This window comes from Camellia sinensis, chromosome 1 (genome assembly GCF_055761805.1).
Source record: "Camellia sinensis isolate YWXY chromosome 1, ASM5576180v1, whole genome shotgun sequence".
Lineage (NCBI taxonomy): Eukaryota > Viridiplantae > Streptophyta > Magnoliopsida > Ericales > Theaceae > Camellia > Camellia sinensis.
This window is the reverse complement of record NC_138961.1, coordinates 241,564,704-241,580,082: the sequence shown is the minus strand read 5'-3', so window position 1 is coordinate 241,580,082 and position 15,379 is coordinate 241,564,704. Positions and strand designations below refer to the sequence as shown.

The 15,379-nt window shown below is 34.7% G+C and overlaps 1 protein-coding gene across 1 annotated transcript; it reads right to left on the bottom strand.

Moving 5' to 3' along the window:
• Positions 1-11,258: 11,258 nt before the first annotated feature.
• On the bottom strand, positions 11,259-14,195 carry LOC114292796 (7-deoxyloganetic acid glucosyltransferase). Its single transcript, XM_028236812.2, has 2 exons — positions 13,486-14,195; positions 11,259-12,495 (listed from the first exon to the last, which is right to left on the bottom strand). Exons 1-2 carry the CDS (start codon positions 14,009-14,011, stop codon positions 11,573-11,575), a joined length of 1,449 nt encoding a protein of 482 aa, XP_028092613.2. The 5' UTR covers positions 14,012-14,195; the 3' UTR covers positions 11,259-11,572.
• Between the last annotated feature and the right edge of the window lie 1,184 nt (positions 14,196-15,379).

Sequence of the window (15,379 nt, the reverse complement as noted above, 5' to 3'; positions counted from 1 at the left end):
ATCCATACATGCACGTGTGGACAGATACATGCACTTGTGGAAACAACTGGCATAAATATCTGCAAAAATACATAAGTGGCCGGCAGGCCACTAATGTTGGGCGAGAGCCCACACTAGTGGGCCTGCAAGTCCTAGGGTTTTTAGGCTTGAAAAACTGTGGTTTTGGTCCGGAACAAGGCAAAATGTGTATAGGGTTTGAAGGCTCAAAGCTGTGGCATTTTGCTAAGGACTTTGAGCACTTGACAAGCATATACAAATTCATCATTGAGTGCACAAGCGGTGACACCCAAGTCATAAGGGTGATCAAAAATGGGGTGTCTACCAAATGTAAGTTAGGGAAGCAATGTGAACAATGATATACCTATCTGTCAAGAATGTGGAAAACAATATTGGGGCATTTGTCACCGCCTATCTGGAGCCTGTTTTAAATGCGGAAAGAGAGGACACTTGGCTAAATCTTGCCCACGAGCTCATCCGAACAACAATAGGCCTAATGCTAGTATGATTGATTTTGTTCCTGTACCTAGAACAAATACAATTTTTATTCCTGAGGAAAGCAATCTAAGGCAAGGAAGGGTTTACACACTAGTTCCAGAAAATGCCTGGAACACTAAGACGACTGACGCAAGTGCTATGTTAATTATGTACAAATGTATGTGTGAAAATCAATTTGGGAATTCGTATAACCTTTAGCACGAGATGAATTTTAATATGTTGATTGAATCAACTGAATTATTAGAATCATGAACTTATGTGTAACAACCCTCGTCACTGTTTACCGATTAACCACTGATTACTGCTAAACTGAGACTGATTATGATTGGTAACTGAATTGATTGAAGTATTGAACTGACTGACTGAAATTTGGAACTGAATTGATTAAGTATATCTGTTTAATTGTATGTCTATCTGTTGACTGTTTGATTATCTGTTCATGCCTTTGTGTTTAAATTGCGAATTGAAGGCCTTGTCGGCAACCGAATCTGAAATTGATTGATGATTTGTGTTCATTGGAATTAGTATGATTTTATGGTGTATTTATCTAAAATGTGATTTGGTATGATTACATTAGGCTAAATGGTGTTAAATTGCATAGTTGGACTTATTTTCCAAAATGCCACTTAGTGGCCCACTACATGGAACATTTGAGACTTGCCTTCATTCTATTTTGTACATTTCATCAGCCTTGTTGAGTGTATAACCGGCTAAAGAGTGAGGAAGAGTGAGAGAAGTGGGTTCAACTTGTTTTCATCTTGATTTTGCTTGGAGGCTTAGGGAAATTGAAAGCTTAAGTGCATAATTGAGCCTCTAGACTTGTAATTGAGGAACCTAGGTATGAATTTCATCCTCCTTATTGTGTATTTAAGTTCCTTCTAGCATGGATCATGGTAGTTTAAAGAGTTAAGTCAAGAATTGGTTCAATAGTGTTGACTTGAAGCTTAATTATTGCATGCATGGCATACTCTTGCATTTTAGAGCTTGTTCTTCATGAATTTGCCACATGCATGTCCATATTTTGATCATAAACCATGTTTTCACCTTGTCTTTGAAAGAATTGGCTCATTACAGCATGAAATTGAAGCTTTGAAATGGTTTAAATTCATGCATGTTATGTTTGAATTATGTTCATGAAAATTGGTTTCAAATTGAGTTGAATTGATCTTCCTTTTGGGCCTTAATTTTACAAATTGAGCTTTGAATCATGTTATTCTATGTGTTTACAAATGTTTTCCAGGGAAAAGGGCCCAAAGGAATTGGTTTTAATGCATTTGAACTTGGTTTGAGCTTAGAAGTTCAAATCTGGAAATTCCAGATTTTGAACTCATGCTCGAGCGGGGTGACTGGCGCTCGAGCGTGAAATTCGTGCTTCCAGTACTTTGCACTGTTTTGACGTCCGCTCGAGCGGAATAATTGACGCTCGAGAGGGACATTGTGCCTCATGCTCGAGCGGGTGTTGAGCACCCAATCGAGCGTGATTTTCACATATCCAGCACTTTTGACTGTTTTGCAGAACGCTCGAACGGGTAAGTCTACGCTCGAGCGGAAACCTTTGTCTGCATGTCCGCTCGAGCAGAGTAACCTACGCTCGAGTGTGACTCCTGTTTTCTGAAAATTCTGAAAATATTTTCTGAATGCATCTTTGCATCCTCATCCCATCCTAGGCATTCTTAGGCCTAGTTTAAGACATCTTAATAAGGATATAGATGTAGAACACACCGAGGCAAATTAGGGATTAAGTTATTATTTTCCCAATTGTGTAGCTTAGTGTGTGTTCAATCTGTAATTGTGTAGGGTTGGCAACTGGGGACACGCTCTAGCTTAACTGTAGCCTGGAACTCTGTGAGTAACAACTGTGTAAAGATATGTTCAAAATGATTATCTTCTGAACAATTGAACTGTACCGCTTTCTGAACTGATACTGTTAATTGAATGAATGTATGTCCTATATTCTAAACTGTACTGTGGCATCCTTAGCAACTACTGTTTACTGTTACTGTTACAGAGATCTCTGTCGGTTCTCTTGTTGGAACCACTACTGTTACTGATTGATGGCCATCATTTACTGTTCGGTCTTTTAAGACCTACTGTTTACTGTACTGTTATGCTAATGGATGTACCACATATGACTGAATGACTGATTTACTGAATTAATGAACTGTTTTCATTACTATAAGGATATTCATTCTTAACCTCTTTACGCATTATGTTATTCACTGGGCTTTAGCTCACTGCTCATATATATATATAGGTGTACAGGCACCAGACCATGGCTAGAAACGTCAAGGTTAAGCTCCAGTTTTGTCAAGCCAACCACTGTGCCTCACTGCGAGGTTCCGAGCCTGTCAAGTTATGGCTTAGGGGTGTTTTTAACTTCCCCGTCTGTCTCTGTATCTGTTTTATATAACTGTATAGACTGTTACTGTACTGTTTAACATGGATTAGGTCCCTGAACCGAATGATTGTATATATGTACATACTGTTCTGTACTGTTCATGTATATGTGTATGAAAGTCTTTTTGGCATACAGACTGTCACAGCTCATTGGACATTGTTTATTTACTGTTTTGGCTTCTGCCATGCCCCTGTACTCTGTTTTACTGTATCACTGTTAAGCAGGCCTTTGGTAATCTCGGATTACTGGCCGGTTACGGTGCTGAACCCATAGGGGCGGGTTTGGGTCGTGACATTATGCTTCATGCCCTAATTTTTACTAATGTGTGAAATATTGTTAGAACTGATGGGATAGAACTCTAATTATTGAACATTTTTGAAGCTTTACGGATTTGACAAATTACCTATGCTATGGAAAATGTTTGGACTTGTATATATATACCTTTACTTGGGATGTAAATTGATTTAAACTCGACACACTCTTTTGTACCTACTATATCATGAAATCATTGCCTTAACTATTGTATCTGGGAAGTTTGTTTAGTGTTTATCTGTACGTCAAACTTGTGAATACATACTAGGAATGTTATTAGATTCTGGACATATACATATATGACTATATCTTTACTCGAAATGATTTGTCATGTTATTTGTTTTGTTAACTAGACCATCGGGACTATGACTCTAGGATTGTGTGACTAAGGTAAGCACCCCAAATGATGAACTCTATATTCTGTAAGACTGTGTACTATGATTACTAAAAATTGACTAGACTATTTGACTAGACTAGTGAGCCTATGCTTTTGTGACTGTATGACTGATTTGGAACTTCTACATCACAAGCTCGCTATTATGTGCCACTAAGGAATTCTATGTTATGAACAACCGCATACTCGTACACCTACATGTCAACTTATTTGCAAAAAGCCATATTGTACATAGCCTGAAGCACTTTGATTTGAGCCATTATGATGTATGACTCTGATGTGATTTTGAGAATTGATGAACTTAGAACAATTGTGAAACTACTGATTATGCACCTAAGTGAATGGAGTATGAACTATAGAACCAAATGTACTTCGTTTGAAAATGATGGGGATAGAACTTTTACCTGATCTAATCTAATAGAACTTTAGTTTGATGAGACCTTTGTTTGAACTGATAGAACTTTTGTTTGATGACACATGCTCTGAACTTTTGTTTGATTTGACCAGATGGAACTTTCATCTGATGTGATCTGATAGGACTTTCATTTGATTTGATTTCAGGAGACCTTTACCTAATTTGAGAACTATTATCTGATTTGATTACGTTATGGGGGATTATGAATTGCTTATGACCGAATGACCAGATTGTGTTGCTAAGGGAACTAACCGACTGAGAACTGGAATCAATTTTGAACACTTACAAAGAATGTGAACTGTCAATAGCAGACCATGTGATTATAAATAGCTTTTAACCATATGCCTATAACTGATTAAGAACACACGTGAATGGAATCATAGGATTTTGTAACTTGTGCTTTGGGAATATGGGAATATTGTATGTATGACATATGGTTAATTGCTTCGGTATTGCCGTTACTACCATGAACTTGTTTGAATAAGAGAATAATTGTTTTTGTATTACTGTACTTCGAAATTGATGCTATGGGACTTGTTGACAGCCGACTAGTTTGATTGTAAACCCTGACTACTTGGAAGTATATGTAATCAGTATGTTCTGTGAATGACTACTTCTGTATTAACGTATAGTACAATTGAATATGTGGAAACTGAGGCTGATGAAATGATTACTTTAGAATTACATTCACTGCTATGGGGTTAATATATGAATTTGCCTTATATACCTGGTATCTTCTAAATGACTTTGAATAACTGTGGTGGATTGCTTAATCGAATACTGAATTGAACAATGAACTGTTGAATGACTAGAAAACAAATCAAGTCTCTGTAACAAACTGGATAGGGAGGAAACCACTATGAAAATGGAAAACAGTGTGAACCTCAGATATCTGATTTGCATCTAATATATATATATGGTAACTCAAGTTTGGAGGACCAAACTTCTTAAGGTGGAGAGACTGTGACAACCCCGATCTGTAATTAATTACTAATCCATAATTAAGGATGTTAATTAAGTGATTAAAATAAATTATGTGTTTATTGTGTATTTTGCATGCTATTTGACTTTCTATCTATTAATCGTAGTAATATCTATTGTGAAATTTGCTTTGATTTGAAAATTGAAAGCCTTATCGGCATCTGAAACTGAAATTGGTTTCATTAATATGTTATTTAGAATTTTTAGAATCATATGGAAAATTTTATTAAAAACTTATTCAGTTTACTTATTAAGTTGTGTTTGATTGGCCAAATGTTCTAATTATTGTATTAAGCCACTACAACTATATAAACATGACCCTTAAGCTCATTTGAACTCATCTTTGCCCATTGTTGAGTGCAAAAATCTGAGATTGTATTATAGAGAGAGAGTGAGTTCACTCTTAGAGAGAGAAAGTGTAGGAATTAAGGAGAAATTGAAGGCTTTGGCTTGAATTCTTCAAGATTGTGCTAGTATCTAGCTAATTGAAGACTCTAGGTAAGAATTCAATCTTTAAATTGTGAATCTAAGTCATCTAGCATGAGATTTCATCAAGATTATGAGTTTAAATGCATAAAATAAGCTTAGAATGAAGGAAATGTTGCTAAGTCATACATGCATGTATGAAATTGTCAAGAACTCTCATGTTTGAGCATCATTCATACCATTAAAGATGAAATTAAAAGCTAGAAGTCACATGCATGCATAATTCATAAAGGTTTGGGGCTCATTTGCATGTGTTTAAAGTGGAAGGAAAGAATTTGAATGAATTTGGGACATATATGCATGGAAATAGGAAGTTCGGCCATGTTGAGTTTGGTTTTGGGCATCTAAATTGTTCTTGTAAGTTATTTGGCACATTCATGTTTGAATCATCTTGTTTACCATTTAAATTCATGTTTTGAAAAGGAATTTCTTACATGTAAGAGCTTTTGAGCTCAATTTTGGAAAATTGAAGAGGTTTTGAGAAAATGATTTGTGAATCATCTTGTGTTTGAGTTTTCTAAAATGTTTTTATGATTATTAAAGTGTTTCTATTAGTTTGAAATGGCCATGGAAGTTTTTGCATGTTAAAATGCATTTTTAGAACTCAAATTTTATGTCTAGAAACCCAGAAAATTCACAACTGGCTCAAGCAACCAAGTGGTGGCTCGAGCCAACATGCTCCTAGTATTTTGAACTCTGCAAAAGTTGGCTCGAGCGAGCTCAGTTTTTGCCTTCAGCTGGCTCTAACGACGAAAAGCTAGCTTTAGCTAACAGCTTATTTCTAGCATGTTTTGAAAAGATGTTTTAAGTACATATCTTTGCTCCCATCCTTTTCTGAGCATATTTAGGCATGAATTAAGAGTCATTAAATAGTAATAAGCTAAAGAATGTCATGAATAATTGAATTAGAAAATATGAGACAAATCCGAGATCCGAGAATGTAATTCGCGTATATAAGTTATGAGAATGGACTGAATAAGAAACCAATATAAAGAAAGCTAAGCCATAATGGCCAAGTGCATGTGTAATGATAAGCTATGTTTGTGTTATGTGCTTTTGTATTTGTAGGTCCACGTTCGACGATTGATTGACCGTTTCTGGAAGCTCACTGTGAATAACATTATTATAAAGATATGTTCATATGAATTATGTTCCAAATGTGATTTGATAAGTCATGATTTTTGAAATGATATTTATTTACGTGAATGAATGTCCTATGCTTGAAATCTATTATGGCATCCATAAATAGTCTCAAGTCATGGGGGACGACATGTTAATGCGGTCTATGACATATATGTGATTACGAGATCTCATTAATCACTTGTCAAAGTAGTGATGTGTTTAATCAGTATCCGGAAGCGAATACTCTAGTCGGATGACGATGTGATATGTTCTATGAGATGTACCATTATTATGTTTGGATATGAGAATGATTATGTTATGATCTGTTTTATGATTATAAAATATTCGAATTTCGTTCACTAACCTCTTTATCTTAATATTATTCACTGGATTTTAACTCACTGTTTGTAAATATATATATATATATATATATATATATGTAGATGAGTGTGTGCAGGACTAGGCCTGAGGGCTTCTGTTTGACTTCTGTTTTGTCAAGCCAACCACCGTGCCTCACGTGGAGGTTCCTGAAAGTCAATGTGATCAAGATGTTTTGTGACAAGTTTTAAGCTCTTAATGTCTTTTGTTTATTTTGTATATAGGGCTAAGCCCTTTTTTGTTGTAACTGCATTTAGTTGGCGTAATAATGATGTTATGATATATGTATGTAAATGTTTAAAGTTATCTGTCTCATATAAGTCAGCACAGCTCATTCGACAATTATATTTATGTATTTGCTTCCGCTAGCCCCTTAATTTTGTTTAATCTATTCAAAGGCCTTCAGTAATCTCAAGATTACTGATCGGTTACGATGCTAAACCTATAAGGGTGGGTTTGAGTCGTGACAATGTATCTGATAAATGTCAAATTAATGTAATCTTTTTATGTGCCAAATATTAAATCTTATATGTATGCATGTAATTTGGGAGAATTCTATCATACACACTTCTTACCGTATACACTCTTAATTGTATCATTTTTTTTAGTTATGACTAATTTTCTTCTTTAGTTATGACATTATTTTAATATTTTTAGTTATGTCTCATGTAGTGTTTAGTTATAATTTTTTTTTTTTTTATAGTTATAATTCAAAAAGTATAAAATTATATCATTTTCTTCTTTAATTATAAAGTGCATATAGTGTATACCTTTAAGAGGTGTGAATCATAATCTTTTCCTGTAATTTGACATATAAATACACATAAATCATCGTTAAAAAAAATGCACATAAATGATAAAATAAAACTGTTGATACCATCCACGAATGTGAGTATTTTGAGTCACACACGCACGCGTAATTTACACGATGCAAGTCTGTAAAAAAAAAATTATACATAGATGAAAGAAATTTTGTGAAAGATCCATTAACGGCCAGCTAAAAAACACCTTATTTTTCTAATTTGAGGTAAATAGGTTACAATGTACAAATTATTTGTTCCCTCATTATCATAAGCCCTTCATCATAAATATTTAATTGTAAAAACAAATCAAACATCATAATATCAATCTTGCAGCTCATACCGTTCCCCTGTTTTCTCCCAAATCACACAAAACACATTGCATGGAATCTCTCTATCTGTTTCCAATATAGTGGTTCAGATTTAAATAGCTCATAATTTTGATTGAGATACGAATTAAGGTAACGTCCTATACCATTGGTTTTTTTTGTGTTTCTCAATAAAGAATGAATAAAAAAATTCACAAACACGAGATTTCATCTTAATTAAGCGATTTTCAAAATCAATTTTTGAACACAAAAAACAGAAAACGAAATCAGAAATTTATCACAAATAATTTTTTTTTATTATTTATTTTTGTATGATCAATTGATTGTAGGCACAAATGGAACTATTCCAAAAGGCAATTTCAGTTAAACTAAGCCACAACGACAAGTACCTGGTAGCAGAGGACGACCAAGAATCTGTGTGCCAAGACCGCGACGGTTCATCAAAAATCAATTCAATTTGGGTGGTCGAGTTGGCCGACGGAGGGGATTTCTTACGATTCAAGAGCTGTCACGGAAAATACCTCACCGCCTCTAATGTCCCATTCCTTCCCGGCTCGAGCGGTCGCAAGGTCCTCCAAACAATTCCCAAAAAACATGATTGTTCCTCCATCGAATGGGAACCGATTAGAGACGGTTTCTCGGTGCGATTCAAGACGCGTTGCGGCCACTTCCTCCGCCCCAACGGCGGTCTTCCGCCGTGGAGAAACTCCGTGACTCACGACATTCCTCACCGGATGGGGACTCAAGAGAAGGTTCTGTGGGACATTGAGATTGTGGAGTCTCTTGGAAAAACAAACTCGCCGTTGCCATCGCTGTCGCCGAAACCCCACCCTACTACGCTGGCCTTTCCGACTCAGAGGGAGCCGCCGATCCTTGCACTTCCGCCGCTCAAATTCAAGGTGAAGCATTGGTTCGTTGCGTTTCCTCATTCCTCGTCATGATGATATGAGTTAATGGATTGGGGCTTGATTTTTTTGTGTATATGCTGAGTAATGGAGATTTTTGTTAGAGAGCATCTGCATCCAGAAATTATCATACGGGTCACGAAGATTTCATATAATTGATGAGGCAGGCTGTTAACATGATTTTTTTAAAAGACAATACAATTAGCCGTGAATGTCAGATTGTCCAGTAAAATGTTATAATCAAGAGTTTCATTCACGTGTTGGTTTGTTGGTGAAGAACTTGCTTTGCTACATGTTCAGGTGACCACATATTTTGTTTTACTTTTTCCTATTTTCAAAAACAGAAACAATGAAGCGCTCATCAACACTTGTGATTTCAATTTCGTGTAAAAATAATTTTAAAATATTTTCTGCACACACAATTTGGGTGAACTTTGTTTAACTAATTGTATTAAGGATGAATATTACATGTTCATTCTCAATTTTTATTTATAAATAAAAACAAATGCTTGGGCCAAAAATATAATGACAAAGTGACGGAAGTCAAACCAAATTGTATTATTCAATAGGGTTTTGATACAGAGCCCGAATATAGGGGCTCGAATTTGGATCGAAATTAGGGGAAAAAAGAAGGAGGAGGAGGAGAATTGGACTGGAGGGGCCAACAAAATCGGGCGGAGGTGGAGGTGGAGGTGGAGGTGGAGGCAGAGGCGGCGGCGAGCGGAGGCAGAGGTGGAGGCGGGGCTGCGACGAGCGACGAGCGACAAGCTGCGAAATCAGCCGACGAGCTGGGACGCCGACGAGCTGCGACGACGTCTCTCTCGCCTTTGTGTTCTCTCTCTCGCCTCTATTCAACTCAACGAAAAAGAAGAAAGAAAAGGAAGAAAAAAAAAAAATCAAAACCCAAAACGACGTCGTTTTGGATTTTGAGCCAATTCGAGCCCCTAATTTCGGGTCCTCAAATATTATTCTATTCAATAAAGTATAGATTACGTGGAGTACAGTGACATTATTATTATTATTATTTTATTTTTATTTTTATTTTTATTTTTATTTTTTATTTTTTTGTTCCAACTTCTAAGATTCGCGCTACATGGGCACAGTACGAATTTTTGTCGATGCACACATATCCCTACTTTATTGATCATTAAATTATGCAAATCTTTCTTATTATGGCGTGTCACTTTTTTTTGTTCGCTTGATTTAAATGGTACAATCCATGCTCAAGTAAAAAATCATGATTGCTACTTTAAGGTAGTATGTCAAAAGTAATATAGAATCCGTTTGGAAAGTGGGTTGATTTTTTGACTTTTTGATTTTTTTAGTTTATTTTAATTTGGGATTAAAAAATCTCGTTTGGAAAGGATTTTATGAGTTTGATGTGATATTTTGTCATATTGAGCTAAAAAACCTATTTTGATTTTTTGTAGCTATTTTAGCCAAAAAACCTAAACCCTCCCTTCCCAAACTAGCCCGTAATAAGGATTCGTTTGGGAAGTGAATTAACTTTTTGACTTTTTGACTATTTTAGTCTGGGACTAAAAAAGCCTTGTTTGGAAAGAATTTTTTTGATTTTTTTAACTTTTTGTGAGAGAAATAATATAATAATTATGGGTCGGGAGTAATGTTTTATCTTATTAGATTAAAAAGTCTATTTTATCTTTTTGTGATTAAAATAATCCCAAACCTAACCCAATCCAACCCAACCCATCTTCCCAAATAGGGGCTAATTAAACGATGGAATTCTTGCTCACCATCAAGAAAATATTAACAACTATGAGCAGGTGAGAACACAACAAAAGTACATCACTCTCTATTTAATCGCTGAAAAACAAAAACAAAAAAAAAATAGCCCGCAAAAATTAATGAAAACTGTTAGAACACAAAATCAAATTGATTCAGAATTTAAAAACTCAACAAACATAAATGGCTTTTATTCATCTCCTTTATTCATAAATTACAAATCTTTACACGCACGTCACGATGCTACTATAATACATATATAGGCTGAGCTTTCTCTAGTTGATAGCCAACCGGAGGCACTATTGGGCCTTCATTGACCCACCATGTTGATAATATGAACCATTCTATTTTAAAACTCGTTGATCAAATCATCCACATAAAAATTAGATTGATTGGACAATCATAATTTATTTTTTTATTTTTTATTTTTTATTTTTTGATACATAACAACCATAACTAAATGATCCAACGACATTTGTTATTAAAAAAAATGAGTGACATTTAATTTTAAGATTGGACCATTCATTATTTTGATGACAAATATAATCTAATTATACATTTACATGTTCAATAAATCTGATTTCTTATGATGATTTATTCAATTACATCTAATATCGAGATGAACCATGGATGCCCAATGTTACCTCTAATCAACAAAGCCAACTACAGATTAGTCTTGCCCAATATATATATATACTATCCTACTATCAATCACAAGAACTTTCAAACAAATTCTCACTGATAGGAAATTATTGTATGCTCACATGAAATGTCCAAACACACCAGGAATACCTTCTCCCATCTATGTCGGTGATTAAATACTCATTAGTTTTATGTCCTCGATTAGGCGATCCAAATTACAATATGATAACCCACCTTCACTAACTGCTTTTTTAGCAAACTTTGCCATTTGATTTATCGATTTCATGAACTCCTCTCTCCTCACGTCCATCAGATCTTTCACCATCTTCTCAATGATGAGTCGATCCCAAGTATCTTTCATGTCCAACCCAAGATTCCAAATCTCTTCCACATACCTGCTATTTATCTGTTGGTCCCCAAAGCTAGGCAAGCAAATCATTGGCACTCTTGAAACAATACTCTCTAGAGTCGAGTTCCACCCACTGTGAGTTATAAACCCACCAATAGCTTGGTGAGCCAAGACCTCTTCCTGAGGAGCCCAACCAACCATGTACCCTCTTTCCTTTATACCCTCCACAAGCTCTGGCGAAATCTGACCTTCTCTAACTTCACTAGTCACAGAATCTGGCCTAATGACCCATAAGAATCGCTTCCCACTATTTACCAAACCATACCAAAATTCTATGAGTTTGTCCTTTGTTACCATTGTAAGGCTTCCAAAGCTTACATAGATCACAGATCTAAACGGTTGTGCATCTAGCCATTTCATACAACTCGTATCTTCTTTCCATAAACTGGTTGAGGAGGTCTGTATTGTTGTGCCATTGAGCCTAATCTTCAAGTGATCATGGAGTGGTCCGATGGTGTAAATTTTGGGACATTGAGAGCGTGTTTGAGAAAGTATAGGCCCTTCTAGCTCTTCAAATGTGTTGAATATTTGAGCTTGTGCTCGAGTTGAATGTAGGGTTTCTTTCAAAATCAATTGGAAGTCCCTATCAGCCACATCTTTAATACGAAAAAAACTTGGGAGGTCCCGACATCGAAGAAAATGCTCCATGCCCGGAATGCTTGTTATGGGTGCGTCCAAATTGTTTTCTACAGTTTGTTTGCAATTTGTGTTGGTAAAATATTAGAAGTGAAATGAAACAGAAGACCTTGTTTTGTTTCTGAAAACTAAAATAATCTTGCTTTTGCTTCCAAAATCCGTTTTTATATTGTTTTTATTTTTATTTTTTTATTTTTTGAAAAGATTTTGACTTGCCTCCAGTTCACACAACGGACTTAATTGTTCAATTTTGGTCCATGAACCCACCAGAAGTCCCACTATGACAGTTCGATATATTTATCTTACATATTTTTGTGGACAATCTAATTCATATTTTTTAAACAAATATAATCTAATCCATGTTTATCTTCAAAAAAAGAAAAATGAAACTTGTTTTTTAGATTCAATGATATGGTAGGATGATTGGTTTGATAATTAATAAAATATGAGAGAGATTGGTTGATTGATTATTAGACTTAAAAAAGTGAGTCTAATTTTTTTAGTTTGAATAACATTCTTAAAAAAAATGAATCTTTTTGGGAAGTAATAATTTTAGCCTAAAAGTTAAAACCTTTTTAAAAAGTTATTAAAAAAACAAAAAACTTATAATTTATATTAAAAAATTAAAGATTTCATTTTCTCTTTTACACATCTTTTCGTAAGAAATTAAAAAATCATTCAAAAAATACAAGTTTTTTATCTCATATTTTAGTCAAAAAGTCAAAAAAAATTCTAAAATAAGCTACCCCGAAACAAGACCTATGTTCATCTTAAAAAAATAAACGATTTAATCTTTATTTTCAAAATACATGCTATAAAATTGTTTGACTACAATTATCATCAAATTGAAAACTAGGTGAACTCCATGGTCAAGTCTACTGTTTAGGTAAGCTAGAGACAAGACGCTTCTTTTTTAAAAAAAAAAAAACTGTTTTGAAGCATGTTTTGAAAACTATTGGATTTGTCTACATGGAGGGGATCAAAATCTAAAATGTTGGAATTACATGAACGACATGAAAAAACCAAAAGAGTCAACATACCATCAAAGGGAAGCTCCCCAGCTTCAACAAGTTTGTCGACACAAAGATAAGCCCAAAAGTTGCAAGTACTCGAAGTACGGAACGAAATCGCTGGGATGCCCAACTCTTCAGCAACATCAATTGCAAAGCTCAAAAACCCATCAGCTATAACGCAGGTCACCGGCTTTTTTCCATTCAAACGACGCCGGTGCGATACCAGCATCTCTCTGAGGAGCGGCTTTGCGGTGGCTCCAAAAGCATGAAAAAAGTCCATGACTTTTTGGCCAGAACGCGGGTCGTCTTCCGGCAGCCCATCCGAGATGGGCTCGAAATGAAACCCGGGATAGCGATCGAAACGCGATTGAACGTTGCTGTTGCGGAGGAGCCTGCGCTGGGTGTGCTCGGTGACCACGAAGGTGACGTGGATACCAGCAAGGCAGATGAGCTCTGCTAGCTTCAGCATGGGGTTGACGTGTCCCTGTGCCGCGAACGAGAAGATGAGTACGTGAGGTACTTCCAGTTCTGCTACTACTCCTTGATGATCCATTAAATTGAATTTTGCTTGTGTTTGCGAAGAATGAAAGTGTTTTTAAATGGAGAGGATAGAATAGAATAGAATAAAATAGAATAGAACTTCCGATGCCTGTTAAATGAGGAGAAGGTTAACCTATATATATATTCGTTTTTGGTAAGAAGGTTTGGTGTTTAAATATTGATTATTATTAGAGTATAAAATTGATATATATATAAGGACAACAAGCAAGCTAATGTACCAATGTAACCATAGGTTTTGACATTAAATGATAAAATAAGAATGCTTGTCTCCGCTTCAGTCCATACGAATCGGACACTGGGGTTCTATCCGTAGGGATAAAGTAAGCAACTGCTTGTCTCCGCTTCAGTCCATGTAGTTCCAGCTGCCTATTACTGCTTTTATTTTGATATTCAGAGTATTTAATCAGATTATATTTGTCTTATAAAATGAACATTTTATTTTAAAAATCAATTTATTGTACATTATTTTGTAATTCAATCAAAAATCTATTGACATTTTTGTCAATCTAATTTTTTACTTGAGTAATTTACTTACCTGTCAGATAACTTTATTATTTTATGACAATATCACATGTACCATCGGAACATTACATTTCTAGTTGTGTCTGCATTATTTTAATGTTAATTTATCATTTAATAATTAATGTTGTCACAATTTAAAATAGATTTTGCTTCTTGTATGACTACAAACTTAATATTATAATATAAACAAATTCAATAGATACTATCGTCATACTAAATTTCTGTCGGGAAAAATTGATGTTATAATGTAAATACTTGCCTGGATATCATCGTCAAAACAAGTTTATGTCGGTAAGATACATCATCACAACAAATTCTTGTCGGGACTATTTTATTGTTAATTATCATATTTATATTAGTATTGCGATATTTTAAAATATATATTAGTTATTAATGTATGACAATAATAATAATGTTATCATATAAAAGCTTCTCCGCCGGCTGAACTATATTTAAGGTTGTCTCCAACTAAGACTTTAATGTTTAAATATTAATTTAAAGATTGATCTAAATTTCTTTTTTTTTTTTATATATATATAGATTCAACAAACAAATGCTTTGTGTACTTATCACATAAATGATGTTAATCCATATACAAAGGCCCCGTTTGGGGACTTATTTTTTTAGTCAATTAGTTAAAAAGTTATTAAATTAGTCAAAAAATCAACAACTCATACCAAAAAGTCAAAGATTCTCTTTTTTCTCTACTTTTTGCACATCTTTTCGTAATTAGCCAAAAAGTCATCCCAAACATACAAATTTTTTTTACCTACCTTTTTAGCTAAATTTACTAAATTAGCATGTTCCCAAACGAGCCAAAGTAAGAAAAAATTGATAA

What these genes read in the sequence shown, in the direction of transcription:
- LOC114292796 (XM_028236812.2), bottom strand. Translation starts at nt 14,011, where the DNA reads ATGGATCATCAAGGAGTAGTAGCAGAACTGGAAGTACCTCACGTACTC. An exon ending in TGGGGAGCTTCCCTTTGATG is followed by an intron (nt 12,496 to 13,485) that starts GTATGTTGACTC and finishes AACAAACTGTAG; the next exon opens with AAAACAATTTGGACGCACCC.